This window comes from Rhinopithecus roxellana, chromosome 12 (genome assembly GCF_007565055.1).
Source record: "Rhinopithecus roxellana isolate Shanxi Qingling chromosome 12, ASM756505v1, whole genome shotgun sequence".
In the NCBI taxonomy this organism is placed as follows: Eukaryota; Metazoa; Chordata; class Mammalia; order Primates; family Cercopithecidae; genus Rhinopithecus; species Rhinopithecus roxellana.
The window spans coordinates 8717182-8736348 of NC_044560.1; the positions used below are offsets into that span (position 1 = coordinate 8717182).

Here is a 19167-nt window from a genome sequence, read left to right on the forward strand (position 1 = left end):
GACGGGGTTTCATCATGTTGACCCGGCTGGTCTCGAACTCCTGACCTCAGGTGATCTGCCCGCCTTGGCCTCCCAAAGTGTTGGGATTACAGGCGTGCGCCACCGCTCCCGGCCAACTAGCGTTAACATAATACCAAAGACACAGATTACATCAATGTCATTTAATCCCCTCAGCAACTCTGTGAGGTGGGTGCTGTATTGTTCTGCTAACTATTACAGAAGAGAAAACTGTGACCCAAGGAGATGGAGCCACTGGCCCTGAATCCCAGAGCTGGGATGGAGCTGGGATCCCAAGCCAGGTCTTTCTGACTCTCTGCCCAGGCTTGCTGTACTACATTCTGTTCCTTGGGGGCATGGCAGAAGTCGTCACAGTGGTGCAGTGTGGTGGCAAGGAGGAAGGACAGGCCTCCTCTACCTGCTTAAAAGATGCTTCTGTGTGCAAAGCTGGGGCTCTGAGCACCAAATAGCGGCTTAGAGTCAGGGGGTGGGTGCTGCAGGCTCTGAGGTGCCTGCGGGGAGGTTTTTGACCATCTGTGATGGGCTGTCTTTGCCATGGGCATCGAGCAGATCTGAGTTTCGGTTCCACTTCACCACTTGCTGCTGGTGATCTGAGGCAAGGCCCTTGGTCTCTCTGAACCTCAGTTTAACATCTACCTCTCAGCATTATTGTAGGGATGGGAATAAATAGCTGGAGGAGTAGGAAACTCCCTGGGGACATTGCAGGAGCCTTCGATGTGGAAAGTATTATTTTTCTGTTTCTGTGGAGAAAAAATGATCCCACCCTGTTCTCTTTATACTACTTTTTCTTTTCATTCTTTCCTTCCTTTCTTCTTTCCTTCTCTCTCTCTCTCTCTTTTTTTTTTTTTTTTTTTTTGACAGAGTCTTGCTATGTCACCCAGGCTGGAGGACAGTGGTGCAGTCTTGGCTCACTGGAACCTCTGCCTCCTGGGTTCAAGCGATTCTCCTGCCTCAGCCTCCTGAATAGCTGGGATTACAGGCGCCCGCCACCACGCCCAGCTAATTTTTGTATTTTTGATAGAGACGGGGTTTCACCCTGTTGGTCAGGCTGGTCTCCAACTCCTGACCTCAGGTGATCCGCCCGCCTCGGCCTCCCAAACTGGTGAGATTACAGGCGTGAGCCACCGCACCCGGCCCACTTTCTATGTTGATTATGCTTATTGTTTATCGTCTGTCTCCTTCCACTAGAATGTAAGCTCCATGGAGGTGCGGATCTTTGTTTTGGCCACTGTAGTGTCCTGATGGGTCAGAACAGTGCCTGACTTCTAGTGGATGCGCCTTAAATATCTGTTCAATGAATGAATGAATAGAGTCCACAGTATTAACCTGCACAGCAGTGTTAGGCAGAGACTCTTCTCAACCAGAGGGGAGAGATACAGAGGGAGGTCACCCCCGGGAGAAACCACACCCCATGCCTCTGCCTGCAGCGACTCTAACCCACCTGGCCTGGGGATTCTCAAATCTGTTCACGCTGTTAGACTAGGAGCGCCAACAGTTCAGGGACTTCATCCTTAGTACCTGGCCCCTTTGGCGATCCGGATGGTTTCTGCAGGGAAAGGTTAGCTTCTTGCTCAAACTAACGATGAAGAATGCCCAGAATTACTAACCCATTTTACAGATATGGCAACTGAGGCCCAGAGAGGTATCAGGCGATTTGTCCAATATTTCCCAACTAATGGCTCCCCTGAAAGCCTGGTGACCCCCTTTGTGAGTGGGCAGGCACCCATCAGGGAGCAGTCCCTGCATAAAGGCAGGTCACAGCCCCCTTCTCCGAGTTCTGCCTGCGCCGCCGCCACGTGTGGGTTGAGAGGGGCATCTGGGAGTGCGAGGGCTGCCACAGCCCGGAAGGTGACCCCGCGCAGCTGGGGCGCTCGGATCTTGGGCCCACAGGCCCGGGGTGCCAGGACCCCGCCCGCCTGCAGGGCCAGGGCTCGGCTCTCCCCGCCCACCGTGAGGCGGGACGCACGCTCCGCGGCGCGGAGACCGCGCGCTCCAGGCTGCACCCAGCCGCTCCTCCGCGCGTGAGGGCCCCTCGCGGCGCCTCCCGGGTTCGGGAGACCCGGGCCCGCCGCCCGCCCGGCCCGCGGCCGCCTCTTCCTCTCGCAGCCCCGCGGCGCTTGCCGCAGTCGCAGGCGGCGGAGAAGCCAGAGCGCCCCAGGTACCAGTGCGGGCGGGAGGCGGAAGCGACCCTGCGGCCGGGTGGGGAGGGGGCGCCGCGCGGCCGCTGCCCTCCGCTTCCCGTGGGGCCTGGCGGTCCCGGCGAACCCCCGCGCAGTGTGCGCCCGATCCCGGTGCCTCCGCGCCAGCTGAGAACTGCCTTTCCCGGGGGGCTTTGCTCCGGCCCCTAGGCCCCCGCCCTGCGGACCCCACCCTGGCACCCCACACGCCCACCGGCCGCTGGGAGCCTGCTCCGGCCCGAGAGCGCCCATTCACCCCCCGCGCCCACCTCCTCGCGCTCCCACTTCCCCGAGCTCTGCCCCGGCCGGACGCCCCTCCCCTATCTTGCCGCCCGCCCCCTCCAGGACTCTCTGCTCCCACCCCGGGGCGCCCATCCGACATCTGCTTGACTTCCCGCCGCTTCCTTTAGGGGCCTCGGCTCATCGGATGCCTCTCCCCAAACTTCCAACCCCTTTGCTCCAGGTGTCCTTGCCCCGTCCCCGAGGGCGCCCAAATAGCCACTCTGCGTCCTCTTGTGGTCGCTGCCCCCTGACCTAGCGCGACCCAGTGCCCCCGCCCATGTCTCCCCACTCGCCTCCCCCGGGGGGCGTGGTGAGTCGCTATCTGCTCTCGCCGACTGTGCCCGTCCAGCCTGCGCTTCGCCGGGGCCCTCACCTGTCTTCCCACCACCCTATCACGCCCTTACCCTCCACCCCCGGTCCCCATGGTCCCAGAACCGGGCCCCACCGCCAATAGCACCCCGGCCTGGGGCGCGGGGCCGCCGTCGGCCCCGGGGGGCAGCGGCTGGGTGGCGGCCGCGCTGTGCGTGGTCATCGCGCTGACGGCGGCGGCCAACTCGCTGCTGATCGCGCTCATCTGCACTCAGCCCGCGCTGCGCAACACGTCCAACTTCTTCCTGGTGTCGCTCTTCACGTCCGACCTGATGGTGGGGCTGGTGGTGATGCCGCCGGCCATGCTGAACGCGCTGTACGGGCGCTGGGTGCTGGCGCGCGGCCTCTGCCTGCTCTGGACCGCCTTCGACGTAATGTGCTGCAGCGCCTCCATCCTCAACCTCTGCCTCATCAGCCTGGACCGCTACCTGCTCATCCTCTCGCCGCTGCGCTACAAGCTGCGCATGACGCCCCCGCGTGCCCTGGCGCTAGTCCTGGGCGCCTGGAGCCTCGCGGCGCTCGCCTCCTTCCTGCCCCTGCTGCTGGGCTGGCACGAGCTGGGCCACGCGCGGCCCCCCGTCCCGGGCCAGTGCCGCCTGCTGGCCAGCCTGCCCTTCGTCCTTGTGGCGTCGGGCCTCACCTTCTTCCTGCCCTCGGGTGCTATATGCTTCACCTACTGCAGGATCCTGCTGGCTGCCCGCAAGCAGGCCGTGCAGGTGGCCTCCCTCACCACCGGCATGGCCAGCCAGGCCTCGGAGACACTGCAGGTACCCGGGGTGCGCAGGGAGACCTGGGCTGTGGGATGGTGAGGAATGAGCAGCCCCTGGGAACCCCCTGGGCATCCCCACTTAGCACACATTTGCTCATGGCCCTGCGTGGCAGTTGTGAGCGCCCACCTTTCTTCTGACTCCAGACCCAATGCCTGACCCACCCACCACAGGATAGCTCCGTCAGGATAGGCGGCAGGCTTCTCCCAGGCACCATGTACAACAGGGAATTTATGGTGGCCCAACTCTCCCCGTCTTTGCCTCCCTGGTCTTCCCCATCATGGCAAATGGCACCATTGCGGCATCACATGCCAGGAACTTAGGAATACTTTTCTCCCTCACCCTCACGCTATTCATTAGCGAGACCTGTTGGTGCTGCCTCTAAACAGGTGCCATCTCCACTGCCACTTCTTACTGGGGAGGCTGCGTAGACTTCTACTGGCTCCACTGCTTCTGCTGCAGACCCAGTACTCTCCATCTTCTGCGCAGAAGCCGGAGCAATTAAAAAAGAAGTGATCATGTCGCTCCCCTGCTTCAGACTTCAGGCTCCCCATTGTGCTCCAGATAAAGAAAACCTGTCTCAGGATCTGGCCTCAGGATCCAGCACTGCCAACCTCTCCAGTGTCACCTCCACTCTCCCTCTCTCTTACTCTACAACAGCCTTGTAGCCTTTCTCATGGTTCTAGAAGGCACTGGGCTTACTTCTGTGCCCAGGTCTTTGCATTTGCTGTTCCCTGTACCTGGAATGTTCTTCCCCTGGCTGCCCTCTTCCCAGGGGACATCTTTGACTACCCTGTCTGCGGGCCCATCCACACTCCCCATTCCTGTTATTCTCCATAAGAATGACTTGTTCATTCTGCCTCCATGACTTGAATACAAGCTCTAGGAAGGTCACACATATCAAGGTCAGTTTTTTTTTTTTTTTTTTTTTTTGAGACGGAGTTTCACTCTGTCGCCCAGGCGGGAGTGCAGTGGTGCGATCTTGGCTCACTGAAACCTCGAACTTGCGGGTTTAAGCTACTCCTCTGCCTCAGTCTCCTGAGTAGCTGGGATTACAGGCACCCACCACCACGCCAGGCTAACTTTTGTATTTTTAGTAGAGACGGGGTTTCACCATATTGGCCAGGCTGGTCTTGAACTCCTGATTGAGGTCAGTTTTGATCCCCACTGTGCATAGTAGGTCCTGTCTCGTTTCAGTGCCTCGGAATGGGTTAGGTGCTCTTAGCTCAAGGCCTTGCATTGTCTGTAAGTGAGTGCCAGCTGTTGCCATCCAGGCCACAGTACACCTGACTCCTATTGTCCACCCTCGGGGACGGGGTGGGAGTGTAGACCGACCAGGCCTGAGACCCAGTGACTTAGGTCGCAGGTCTTGAGGAAAGTCCAAGCTGGGCTCTTTTGGTGTAGCCTTGGGTGGCGAAAGCTCTAGGAGGGTGTGGGTTGCCTTGGAGGTCACTGGGCACATGGGGACTTGGCAGAGGGGTAAAAGGCTAACACCCTCCTTGGCAGTCCCCCAGACAAGCTTGCCTGTCCCACCGTGGTGGTGAGGCCCAAAGCTGCCCCTGCCCATCACCTGGTGGGGACAGGGCCCCACATGGACTGGGAGTCCTGGCTGCGGCCCTGCTCCTTTCCCCTATCCATGCTCCCTGCAGAATATTCTTGAGTCTTGGCAGGTGGCTGGGACTCTGACTTGCTTCTTCAGGGGTGGGATGGCTGCCCTGGGCCATATACCCTGGGTTCTTGTTTTTCTGTTGTTGTTATTGTTGTTTTTTAAGAGACAAGGTCTTGCTCTGTCACCCAGGCTGGAGGGCTGGAATGCAGTGGCGTGATTATAGCTCACTGCAGCCTAGAATTTATCATGGCTCATTCTAGCCTGGAGAGCTGGAATGCACTGGCACGCTCAAAACTCACTGAACGCTTGGGCTCAAGCGATCCTCCTGTCTCGGCCTCCCAAAGTGCTAGGGTTACAGGAGTCCCTGGGTTCTTGAAAAGGAGGATTTCACAAGCTTCGGGCATTCAAGAACTGCCTGGGAATATCTTCCTTAATGCCTCTTCCACTACCACCTCCACACCTCAAGCCACTTAATTCACATGCATTTAGCATTTTATTTATTTATTTATTAGACACAGGGTCTCACTATGTTGCCCAGGCTGGCCTGGAGCTCCCGCTTCGGCCTCCTGAGTAGCTGAAATTGCAGGTGTGTACCCCGGTGCCTGGCATTCTTAGCATTTTCTTTAAATCATCTCTTTTATCTTTTTGCTTCTATGAATTTGTTTAGAAAGAAAACTTTGTTATCTCCTCCAGAAATGGAAAATCTGTATCCCTTGCCATAAACAGAAGGCGATCACAAACACCACTTCAGTGAAGTTGAAGAAGCCCCAGCCCTATCACTAAAACGCAGCTTGGTGTGGTTGAGGTGATGAGCCTAGGGCCTGCTTTCTCTTTGTAGCGTGCTAGAAGGTATCACAAACATGATAGCATCAACCTGGGACTTTGTCTTGACGCACCTAGAAGAGCTGGAAGAGAGCTGTAACGGGCTGACGTGCTCACTCGGTGATTCACTCATTTTATGGGGTGACCCTTTACCATCTAAAATCATCTCCATTCCCCCAGTTCAGGAAGCTCTGCTCTTGTGACTAAGGATGTGAGAACTTGGCTGATCTGGGTGAGGTTGAGGCAGGAGAGATCAGGATTCCTAATTTCGGTGGTGCCGGTACCACACAGATTTTCTTTCCATGAATCTCACTGGCTGGTACTAGTATCAAACCTGAGCCTGTGGTCTTGGAACCTGGGCAGGAGTCTCCCAGGTGCTAACAGCTGTAGCCCCACAATCTGTGAGCACTCACTGTGTACCAGGTACCGAGCGAAGCTTATTAATCCCCCAAACACCCAAGGAGTCAAGTACTACCAGCACCCCTGTTCGACAGATGGGGAAACTGAGGCTCAGAGAGAGCGGTGACTTGCCCAAGATTGCACAGTTGGTAAGTGGGGTTTAAGCTCAGATTTGGTTGGTACCATCACACTGTGCTGGTGTGCTGCCTGTGGGCGGTGATGCTCTTGAAATGCTTTGCTCGGGGACCCCACACCTTGCCGCTTTTCTTCTCTGTGTCTGCTGGTCTCCTCTGTTGAGTCCTCCTGATCCGCCCCAGCCATGGCATCCCTGGGCCTCAGTCCTCAGAGCATCTCGTCCTTTTTCCACATTTCCTCCATTAGTGACCTCATCTTGTCTCGTAACTGAAAATACCACCCACAGGCTGATGACTTCCTACCTGGGCTGCTTACAGGCATGTGCCACCATGCCCAACTAATTTTCGTATTTTTAGTAGAGACAGGATTTCACCATGTTGGCCAGGCTGGTCTCAAACTCCTGACCTCAAGTGATCTGCTAGCCTCAGCCTCCCAAAGTGCTGGGATTACAGGTGTGAGCCACTGAGCCTGGCCCTGACTTCCTGATTCCATTCTTGCTCTCTTTCAACCTTCCACTGTGGCTCCAATGATCCCTTTACAATGCAGTTCCTGCGGCCTCATTCCTCTGCTCTGACGGCCTTGTGTCTCACATCACCTGGCCCTCTAACCCTGTCTGGCCTCCTCTCCTTCTGTAATCCCGTTTGTTTCTTCTCTTTCAGGCATGCTGGCATCCTTGCTGTTCCCTGAACACACCAAGCCCATTTTGCCTCACTTGCGGTTCCTTCTGTTGGAGCGCCCTTTCTTCAGGTCTCCACCCTGTTCTCCCCCTAATTTCCATCACTTCCTTCCAGCCTCTGTTGAATTGCCTCCCCTAATCCCTCTCTCAAGAGTAGCACCTGCCACCCTCCCCAGGTCCTCTCCGATCCTCGTTTCTTTAGTTATTTCTCTCAGCAGCACCTGCTACCCCCTGACGTGTTCTATACCTACCCATTTTTGTCTATTTACTGTTTGTTTCCTTCTTCTAGAATTTAAGCTCTATGAGGGTGGGGAACTTGTTTTTCTGTTTTCTTTTCTTTTGGAGACAGAGTCTCACTCTGTCGCCCAGGCTGGAGTGCAGTGACGTAATCTCCGCCCACTGCAACTTCCGCCTCCCGGATTCAAGCAACTCTCCTGCCTCAGCCTCCCCAGTAGCTGGTACTACAGGTGCACACCACCATACCGGGCTAATTTTTTGTATTTTAGTAGGGACGGGGTTTCATGGTGTTGCCCAGGCTGGTCTTGAACTCCTGAGCTCAGGCAATCCACCCACCTTGGCTTCCCAAAGTGCTAGGATTACAGGCGTGAGCCACTGTGCCTGGCCTGTTTTCCACCATGGTCCCAGGACTTAGGGCCACCTGGCACATCGTGGGTGCTCAGTATGTATTTATGGAAGGAATGCAGTGAACACAGTGCTTTAGGGAGCCTGGGATTCCACCCCTGTTCCTGTGGTTGCCTGTTTTCTCATGTCTTTCAGAGTTACTTCTTGAGTGTCATGATCCTGAGCTTTTTATCGTGTGAATTCATTTGCTTGGTGACATGTATTGACGTCTGCTTTGCGCAGCAGATGTTCTAGGCTGTGGATATGGTGGTGAATGAGACCGACAGTGCCTGCCCTCTTGAAATCTGTTCTAGTTAGAGGTACAGACATTAATCATCAAACTGTATCACAATGAGGATTATGGAGCTTATAGAAGGGGTGCCTCCCCCGGCAAACATTCAAAATCTATTATTCACTGTGTATGTTTGAAGATGAAAGCAAAGAACTCATACTAAGCCCCAAAGTGAAAGGCTGGAGTGGTCTTCATGGGTTGTTCAGGCCAGCGCCTTACTTCTAAGGCAGAGTGACCCAGGGGCCACTCAAGCCAGAAATGTGTCTGTTCTAATCCCCCTGCTTTCTGGAAAACCCAAACTCTGCCTCTGTTCCTGCTTTCAAATCTACTCCGCTCCTAAGCAAGCCTCCTGCAGGTCATTTTCCTGATTGCCTGGTGAACAGCCTGCATTTTGGGAACTTGCATCCGGGGTGCTGCCTCTACTTGGGCCTCCTGGGTCACCGCCCCTTTCTTCCCACCAGAGCTGGCCTGGAGGTGGAGGCCCCCTCAATGTTTGGACCTAAAGGAAGTGATGAGAATGAATCAGATGTGGGTGCTTTGGACCCCTTCCCTTTTCCTGTGCCCAGCCCCACTTAGCCTTGGCTTCCTGCCCCATTCCAGTCTCTAGCTTCCCTGCAGAGGGAAAGGAGCTGGGCACAGGTCTCAAGGCCCCAGTTCCTCTGGGGTCAGAACATGGGAACTGGTCAGCCTTGAGCATTTCATCCCCTCTCCATATGTCTATTTATGGAAACGGGCTTTTAAAAGGCCACTGGTTGGCTTAGTCATTTCCACCACATCTTCCCACCACCTCAGGGCTGGGAGGAAGGGGTCCTGCTTAGCACTGGGGCTGGGAGGGAGGGGTCCTGCTTAGCACTGGGGCTGGGAGGACGGGGTCCTGCTTAGCACTGGGGCTGGGAGGGACGGGGTCCTGCTTAGCACTGGGGCTGGGAGGGATGGGGTCCTGCTTAGCACTGGGGCTGGGAGGACGGGGTCCTGCTTAGCACTGGGGCTGGGAGGAAGGGGTCCTGCTTAGCACTGGGGCTGGGAGGAAGGGGTCCTGCTTAGCACTGGGGCTGGGAGGACGGGGTCCTGCTTAGCACTGGGGCTGGGAGGACGGGGTCCTGCTTAGCACTGGGGCTGGGAGGAAGGGGTCCTGCTTAGCACTGGGGCTGGGAGGAAGGGGTCCTGCTTAGCACTGGGGCTGGGAGGAAGGGGTCCTGCTTAGCACTGGGGCTGGGAGTGTGGGCTGGGGATGGAGGAAGAGCCGTGGGGCAGAGTGAGATGCTGCCAAGGCAGGGGAGTGTGTGTGTTGGGAGCAGGGTGGAAGGCGGGAGCCTGGATGTGGGTGACATTGAGCCATCCTTGGGAGATTGTGGAGGGTCCAGGGTGTTAGGGACAGTTTCAGAGACGCAATATGGGCCATCGGCTTGAGGGAGAGCCCAGTAGGAGAGGCCCACCCTCTTCCTCTTCCTGGCAGGATTTCTGGGTCTCTGTGGCCCATAACCTCATCCCATCTCTACACCTCACCTTCCTCCCCACTCCCACCCACCCTTCTCTCCTTCAGTTCCCATGTCTTCCTTCTGTGTGCCCCTGTCTTTCCCTCACCTTTCTCCTCTCCCATCAATTTCTCCTGCTTTTCCTCCTCCCCTTTCTTTTTTCACCCTTCCTCACCCAACTAAGCATCATTCTGTCTTAGTGATCCATCTTCCCTTCCATCTCTGTCTTTCCTCCTCAGAGGAGGAGGCTGTGATCACAGAAATATCTGTGAGGGGGAGGAGGGGGCGCAGCCAGGGAGAGACTGGCAGAGTGACACTGCTGAGCATGGCAGGCTTGGCTGCTGCTCAGAGCCAGGCAACCTGGTGCAGCCAGGGCTGGAGCAGGAGTCTGGGGGTCTCGCTGCTCAGGGTTCAAGCCCTGCCTCTTTTCTCTCATAGCTGGATGACCTTGGGCAAGGTATTTTACCTCCTTATGCTCCAGGGGTCATGACATCTATCACACAAGGCTGTTTGAATATTCAATTAGATAATATACACAAACTACCAGGCACATAGTAAGTGCTCAACAAATTTCGGTTAAGCAGTGACTCACAACTGTAATCCCAACACTTTGGGAGGCCAAGGCAGGAGGCTCCTTTGAAGCCAGAAGTTTGAGACCAGCCTGGGCAACATAGCGAGCTCCTGTCTCTAAACATATATGTAAAAAGTTAGCCAGGCCTGGTGGCCTGTAGTTACAGCTACTCGAGGAGGCTGAGGTGAGAGGATTGCTTGAGCCCAAGAGTTTGAGGCTGAAGTGAGGTATGATCATGCCACTGCATTCCAGCCCAGGCAATAGAGCAAGACCCCATCTTTTTTTTTTTTTTTTTTTGAGACGGAGTCTTGCTCTGCCACCCAGGCTGGAGTGCAGTGGCCAGATCTCAGCTCACTGCAAGCTCCGCCTCCCGGGTTTACGCCATTCTCCTGCCTCAGCCTCCTGAGTAGCTGGGACTACAGGCGCCCGCCACCTCGCCCAGCTAGTTTTTTGTATTTTTTAGTAGAGACAGGGTTTCACCGTGTTAGCCAGGATGGTCTTGATCTCCTGACCTTGTGATCCGCCCACCTCGGCCTCCCAAAGTGCTGGGATTACAGGCTTGGGCCACCGCGCCCGGCCAAGACCCCATCTTTAAAACAACAACAACAGTTGTTCGTGCCTCTCTTTTCCTGTTGTTGGTAAAATATATGTTTCTGGGGAGCTCACCACTTTGACCCTTTCTAGGGAAAAACATCACTGTTGTCACCAGCACCATCACCACCATTATCAAACAGCTGAGCCAGAGACTAATAATAATGACAATAGCTAACACTTCTATGGGACTTCCTATGTGCCGGCACTGTTCTAACTTTCTGTGTATTATTTTATTTTATCCTTATTATAATCCTACGAGGTAGATGCTGTTATAATGCCATTTTACAGAACAGAAAGTGGAAGCATAGCTTGCTTAAGGTCACTCTGCTAGGTTGTAACAGAGCCAGGATTTGAAACCAGGCAGTCTGGCTCCAGAGTCTGTCTTATAACTCTCACACTATGATCAGATGATGGTAAAAAAATTTAATTATGGGCTGGGCGTGGTGGCTCTCGCCTGTAATCCCAGCACTTTGGGAGGCTGAGGTGGGCGGATCACCTGAGGTCAGGAGTTTGAGACCAACATGGAGAAACCCCATCTCTACTAAGGTACAAAATTAGCCAGGCATGGTAGTGCACACCTGTAGTCCCAGCTTCTCGGGAGGCTGAGGTAGGAGAATCACTTGAACCCAGGAGGCAGAGGTTGTGGTGAGCTGAGATCGCGCCATTGCACTCCAGCCTGGGCAACAAGAGTGAGACTCTGTCTCAAAATAAATAAATACATAAACAAACAAATAAATAAAATTAATTGCATAAAGGAATACATAAACACACTTTAAAAATTCAACAATAGGGATGAAGGAAAAGACCCCCAAATTCCAGCTAATCACCTTTTACTCCCAGGGACATGCATCAATTTACGATATGTCCTTCTAGGTCTTTTTTTTTTGAGACAGCGTCTCACTCTGTCACACAGGCTGGAGAGTGGTGGCACGATCTCGGCTCACTGCAATCTCCACCTCCTGGGTTCAAACGATTCTCCTGCCTCAGCCTCCCGAGTAGCTGGGACTACAGGCACGCGCCTCCACACCTGGCTAATTTTTGTATTTTTAGTAGAGATGGGGTTTCGCCCTGTTGGGCAGGCTGGTCTTGAACTACTGACCTCAAGTGATCTGCCCACCTTGGCCTCCCAAAGTGCTGGGATTACAGGCATGAGCCACCGTGCCCAGTCTAACCCACTGTTCTTTTGATGGGACATTAAGGCTGTTTCCAATTTTTTTCCTATCACGAGTAGTGCTGTGAGACACATTCTTGGATATGTCAAGAGTGCAGACATGAATGTAGGTGTTGGCTGGAAGCCGTACGTGGGATTGTTGACTGGAAGGGCCCTGGATTGTCCTTCAGGCAGCTGCCCTCTGACACTGATACAGAAGGGAGATGCGAACGACAGGACATGGTCCCGAGGGGCTGTGAGGTGGTTACAGGGGAGAGAGAATCCGGAAGAGTGATGCCGGCATCAGTCAGATGCCGTGGTGTGGACCGGTGACTGCCATTGACTTCTGCTCCATGAGGGCCTCTTGGTGACAGTGGTGCGGTTTCTGTAACCCCACCCTGACTGGGCCCATGGATGCCATCTCCAAAGGTGAAGTGGGCAGCTTGGTGAAGTGGGCAGAGTGGAGTTCCTGGGGCGAGAAATGACGGATTCCCCAACTCAACTCTTACCTGCTGTGTGACTTCTGGCAAGTCATTTTGCCTCTCCGAGCCTCAGTGGTCTCATCTGCAAAATGGGGATGACAATGCCTATCTCTCATAAAGACTGAACGACCTAATGACTATTAAATGCCGATGTGTAGTAAGTGCTCGAGAAATGGAGATTATAATGCTGATTTGGGGCCATTCAGGTTTTGTTAGGAGGCCTTGTGCTGGCACAGTGTGACCTTGGGAAGTCTTTCTGAGTCTCAGTTTCCTTCTCTCTTTCCTCTTGCCTGTGTTCTTGAGTCAACTCTCCGGAAAGCAGAGGAGAAAGAAAAATCTGGATTTGTTCCCAGGGAGACTAGAAAGGGAATCTCAGTTCATCTTCACCCCATTCTCTGGAGCTCCTTCTCACAGTGATTGACCTGAGATATTCCCCCTAGTGCCTCAGTTTTCCCCACGCCCTAGAGCTCTGATAAGATCAAGGCTGCCTCCTGTCCCCTGTCCTCCCCAGGTCACTAAGGGTCAGAGCGATGCCTGGATGAGACAGTGTCTCCTCCTTCTTCATGCCATCTATTCCCATTGATGGCAGCAATTTGAAGGTGTGGCAGGTCTTAGGAGATTCTTTTGGGGAAGCAGGAGCCTCTTCCTCCAGGCTGACCATGGTGTGGTCACAAAAGCCATATAGAGTCCACTCTGGCGGAGAGAAAACTAGAAAAGGAGGGAGGAGAGTAAAACCCTCTTTTACTCCTTCGCTAACTTGGAATGACTTTGGAGCAGACTTGTGTATGACGGGGTGGAGGCGGAGGAGAGCATCCTCTCGCCATAGCATCTGAGCTGCAGTGTGGTGAGTCAGAGCATTTGTCTTGGCGTCTGTGCTGCTTTGGGGAGGCCAGAGCTGCTGGCAGAAGGTCAGGGTCCCCAACAGTGCTCAAAATCACCCCAATCTCGCAACATTCAAACAGCAACATGGCTGCCAGGTATATAGCACCTACTCAACGTCAGACACTGTGCATGCATTTATTATCCATAGCTTCACAGTGACGCCATAAGCTGAGTATCATTTCTCCCATTTTACAGATGTGGAAACAGAGGCTCTCTCAAGATCACAGAGCGAGTAAGTGGTAGAGGCATGATTTGAAGCCAGATCACCTGTCTTAAAAGCCCAGCTTTTGCCTCTGTACAACACCAAGACAGAAGGGAGAAACCAAGTCCTCTGTTGTGAATTTGTATAACCTTGATATTTGTACAACCAGTTTTCATGTGAAGAAACATGTTGAGGGATGGGGATTACAATGTGCTTCGTCTCCCTGCCCCAGCGACCTCCTTGCCATTTCAGAATTAGAATTCCAGCTCCTATGTAAAGACGGCATGTAGTTGGGGTTTCAGCACCATGGACAAGACACCGACTCTGGAGGCCTAGAAAGAGCAGGGGCTGAAGGAGAGGGCATGCGCAGCAGAGTGGGGTGGGGTGTTGACTTTGTTGCTCCCTGGAGTTGACACATCTTGGCTTTGCCTCCTTTGCCTTTCCATCTGTGGAAGGCTGCCTGGGAATCTAGCTCCGCTCCTGCCTCCTTCTGACCTTCTCATCTCCCCACATCCAACCCACCTCTGGCCTCAAGAACTAAGCAGGGCTCTTGTGCAATTTAGGAACTGGGCAAATCCCAGTGCCAGGAAAACCCCTGGTTGTCAAAGCCCAGATGTGTTCCCAGACGGCATGCACACCCTTTGCGTAGCTCATGATGAATTGTGCACACCACTGCCCACGGGCATTAAATAGTAAATGGAGGTGGGCCTAATTTTGTGTAAATCTAATATATGAAAATCCACATTGATTACAAAAACACATGTTTTAGAGGAGGGTTTCACATCCCAGCTTTCATGGACTCCTTGGGGTTTCTGGTGGAAACCTAGAAAATTCAAGGTCATCTCTGAACCTTCCGGAAGTGTGGAACGTTGTTTTCTTGTCTGTGTGTATGTATAAAATTTATAAGTCTTTTATTTTCTGGGGAGAGGTGTTGTGTGTGTGTGTGTGTGTGTGTGTGTGTGTGTGTGTAGATTTTGTTAGCTTTTCAAAGGGCACATGAAGTTTAACAAGTGAAGAGCACTGCTGAGCTGAAGAATCATCCAGCTCAGAGAGCCCGTTGGGACTGCGGGGGCCAGTTTGCAAAGTCAAATTCTAACCTCCTCCAGCCCATGCCTTCCTTTCAGTAGTTGCTGGGAAGTAGCTTATTTCTCCTCCTTCTTCCTACCCCTTCATCCTCTTCCTGTCCACTTTTGAGAATGGAGATGCCTGCCAGTTCGCAGTATAATTGAGCTGTAAAATGCCAAGGTCACCAGCATCCTTAGGAACCTAACAAGAATTTAGCTGCTAACTTACTGGCTTTGTGCACACATTCTCAAAAAAGCCTTTCTATTTTGTGGGGCTCAAGAGTAATTGCCCAGGCAAGACTATTGCTCCCAAATATGAAGAGAATCCACATACAAAGCAATTGCCAAGCTCTGGACAGTAATAGGTCCTCTTTTTTAAGTACCGTTCAATTGCAATTGATGTGTGTGTGTGTGTGTGTGTGTGTGTGTGTGTGTGTGTATGTGTGTGATGGAGTCTCGCTCTGTCACCCAGGCTTGGAGTGCAGTGATGCGACCTTGGTTCATTGCAACCTCCGCCTCCCGGGTTCAAGCAATTCTCCTGCCTCAGCCTCCTGAGTAGCTAGGATTACAGGTGCCTGCCACCATACCTGGCTAATTTTTGTATTTTTAGTAGAGGCAAGGTTTCACCCGGTTGGCCAGACTGGTCTCAAACTCCTGACCTCAAGTGATCTGCCTGCCTTGGCCTCCCAAAGTGCTGGGATTACAGGCATGAGTCACTGCGCCTGGTCAATTGCAATTGATTTCTGTAGCACTAAAAGCTTTGGAAGGTGCTGAGCTCACTGTAATGTGTGTGTTGGCCTGTGTCACATATTGTCTTTGCAGGGATGGTTGTTCTGAACCATCTGATTTGTGTTTCAGGTATTTTTCTGTCTCATTGCACTTCCTAGAGCTCCTTATGAAATTCTGGGTCAGGGTCAGGGCTCAGTGTGGGATCAGGATCAGGGCTCAGTCTAGGTCCACGGTTGAGGCTTGGTTTGAGAACTTGGTTATGTAGGGCTTTATGGTAGGTGTCAGGCTTCAGTTGGGGACCAAGGTTAGGGCTTAGTTTATTGCTGATGTCAGGGCTTGGCCTGGAGTCAGGGTCAGGGCTCGGTCTCGGACTCCTAGCTGGGACTCAGTCAAGGACCAGGGCTCAATTTAATCCTGGCACTAGGGCTCAGTCTAGAATTAGGATTGAAGCTCAGTCTGTGGCTAGGATCAGGGTCAGATGGGGGCCCTTTCTCAACTGACTCATGTGGCCTTCCTTTCTGCAGCTGCCCAGGACCCCACGCCCAGGGGTGGAGTCTGCTGACAGCAGGCGTCTAGCTACGAAACATAGCAGGAAGGCCCTGAAGGCCAGCCTGACGCTGGGCATCCTGCTGGGCATGTTCTTTGTGACATGGTTGCCCTTCTTTGTGGCCAATATAGTCCAGGTAATGCCACGGCAGGGGGCAGGTGAGTCCGGCCCTTGCATGAGAGGTCCTGGATCCCAGTCCAGGCATGGGGACAGGGGAGGGCAGCCTTCCTTTCGTGGTGCGTGTGTTTGTCTGCTCCATCCGTGCTGGGAAGGGTGGCCTGGGTCCCTGCCCTGGGACCAGGCATGACACATCCCCTCCCCTCAGGCCGTGTGCGACTGCATCTCCCCAGGCCTCTTCGATGTCCTCACGTGGCTGGGTTACTGTAACAGCACCATGAACCCCATCATCTACCCACTCTTCATGCGGGACTTCAAGCGGGCGCTGGGCAGGTTCCTGCCATGTCCACGCTGTCCTTGGGAGCGCCAGGCCAGCCTGGCCTCACCATCACTGCGCACCTCTCACAGCGGCCCCCGGCCCGGCCTTAGTCTACAGCAGGTACTGCCGCTGCCCCTGCCACCGGACTCAGACTCGGACTCAGATGCAGGCTCGGGCGGCTCCTCAGGCCTGCAGCTCACGGCCCACCTGCTGCTTCCTGGCGAGGCCACCCGGGATCCCCCGCTGCCCCCCAGGGCCGCTGCTGCTGTCAACTTCTTCAACATCGACCCCGCAGAGCCCAAGTTGCAACCACATCCACTCAGCACCCCCACGAACTGACCCGGGCTTGGGGCTGGCCAGTGGGGAGCTGGACTGAGCAGAACCCAGACCCTGAAGCCTTGGGCCAGCTCTTGGCTAAGACCAGGAGGCTGCAAGTCTCCGAGGAGCCCTCTGAGCTCCAGGGGGGTGCGCAGAGCCAGCCCCTGCTGCCATCACCAGGCCCCTTACCTGCAGGGATCATAGCTGACTCAGATACCGTGTTCTGAAGGATGCTCCACCGTCGAGTGTAACTTGTGTGCGCAGAGGATGGGCTGGAGGACTCCGGATGTTGGGGAGAAGGACCTCTTGGTCCAGGTTAGGGTGTAAACAATCATGGCCTTTGCCCATTCTGTCAGGCTGGACGGCAGGGAATGCCCCCACCTGCAGGCATGGATTAATGCTGGGCTGAACCCCTCGCTACTCACAGTGTAGTCCATGGACAATCAGCATTGCCATCACCTTTGGGCGTTTGTGAAAAATGCACATTTCTGCCCCTGCCCAGACCTGCTGAGTCAGAACTGCATGTTACCAAGATCCCAGGTGAATCACGTGTCCGTTACAGTCTGAGATGTGCTGCCTTAGATGATCTTTAACCCTGAGAATGATTTACTGGAGGGATTTTGGACCTGCCAGTTCCCCCACCCTGGTATATATGCACCTGGGAGGCAGGCAGGCACACATGTGGGCCTCTGCCCTACCACCTATGAGCTCTGGGGCCGGACACGAGTTACTTAACCTCTCCGAGTCTCGGTTATCCCATCTGTAAGATAGAGAAATGATGCCTATCTTGCAGGGTTGTCTTGAGAATTAAGATAATGTGGGCCCAGCACCCAGGACATGGTCAGTTAAGTGATACGTTCTGTTGTTACAAACCCCGGCTATCCAGCCCCCTGGCCTCTCTGGCTGTGCGTCAGGAAGGGTTCTTTGTTCCCATTGTTCTCTTTTCATTTGCCTCCCCCTCTTCAGCCCCAGCCTGGCCTCCCACAGCCTGACTCTGGTTCCCCAACTCCCTGTTCTGGCTCCTGGGTGGGGACCCCATCTCTCAGGGACCCTCCCAGCTCCCAAGCTGCTGCATTGCCTCTCCTGGGGGCAAAAGGGGCAGGTGGCAGTTTCTTTTTCAGCCTCAGGACTGGTTTACCTTGATCCTGGGGGGTCCTCGGACCTAGAAGGGAACAATTGATGGGGATAAACTCAGCCCCTTGCCCACCTCCCTCTGGCCTTCCCTGGGGTCAGTGAGAGAAATGGGAATGGTAGCTACCCGGGTCAACAGAGCAGAGTCGAAGAAGAGCTGTCCCTGGTGTGGGGTGGGGCCCACGAGGCAGGCAGGTGGACTCTGGCACAGGGGCCTTGGTTTCTGGGGTCAGGGGGTTGGGGAACTCTTGGTCGCCACGGTTTACCTGCCATAGGTCCTTTTTCAGCCCTGCCTCCCCCAGGTTCCATCAACACAAACTCCCAGGGGGTCCTCCATGCCTGGCCTGGCCCTCTCCTTGGTGCTGATGAGACAACTCTGGCCCCGGCCACGGGCCACGGAGGGGCCATGCTGCTTGTGGGGCTTCCTCTATCCCCCAGGCCTGCCCAAGGGGACTCTCAATAAACTCTAGCTGAAGGCAGTGGCTGTGGTGTGGACTGGATTCAACTGAAGGGCCAGTCGGGGCTTGAGAAGCAGCTGGTGTAGTGGGAGGAGGCCTGGGTGTAGGTGTCCTGGGTTCTGTTCCAGATTTTACTCCTTTAATCTGGGACCCCAGCACAATTCTTTCCCCTTTCAGAGCCTCCATTTCCCATGTGTGACATGGGCAGTTTAGTTTAAAAGCAACAAGAGTTGCATAAATATTTGTTTTTAAATTTTGTGTTTTAAGAGTTGGAGTTGGCGCGGTGGCTCATGCCTGTAATCCCAGCACTTCGGGAGGCTGAGGGGGGTGGACCATCTGAGGTCAAGAGTTGGAGACCAGCCTGGTCAACATGGTGAAACCCCATCTCTCCTAAAAATACAAAAAATTAGCCGAGTGTGGTGGCAGGTGCCTTAATCCCAGCTACTCGGGAGGCTGAGGCAGGAGAAACCCTTGAACTCGGCAGGTGGAGGTTGCAGTGAGCCGAGATCACGCCATTGCACTCTAGCCTGGTGACAAGACTCCGTCTCAAAAAAAAAAGAGTTGGAGTCTCTCTCTTTCACCCAGGCTGTGGCACAATCATAGCTCGCTGCAGCCTCGAACTCCTGGGCTCAGGCAATCCTCCTGCCTCAGCCTCCTGAGTAGTTGACAGTGGCTAATTTTTTAATTTTTTTTTGAGACGGAGTCTCGCTCTGTCGCCCAGGCTGGAGTGCAGTGGCATGATCTCAGCTCACTGCAAGCTCCGCCTCCCGGGTTTACGCCATTCTCCTGCCTCAGCCTCCCAAGTAGCTGGGACTACAGGCACCCGCCACCTCGCCCGGCTAGCTTTTTGTATTTTTTTTAGTAGAGACGGGGTTTCACCGTGTTAGCCAGGATGGTCTCGAACTCCTGACCTTGTGATCCGCCTGTCTCGGCCTCCCAAAGTGCTGGGATTACAGGCTTG

The 19167-nt window shown here is 54.4% G+C and overlaps 1 protein-coding gene across 1 annotated transcript; it reads left to right on the forward strand.

The window, feature by feature from the left end:
* Positions 1-2017: 2017 nt before the first annotated feature.
* HTR6 (5-hydroxytryptamine receptor 6) lies at positions 2018-18227 on the forward strand. The gene is made up of 3 exons (XM_010385543.2): positions 2018-3613; positions 15841-15999; positions 16189-18227. Exons 1-3 carry the CDS (start codon positions 2900-2902, stop codon positions 16636-16638), a joined length of 1323 nt encoding a protein of 440 aa, XP_010383845.1. The 5' UTR covers positions 2018-2899; the 3' UTR covers positions 16639-18227.
* The last annotated feature ends 940 nt before the right edge of the window (positions 18228-19167 follow it).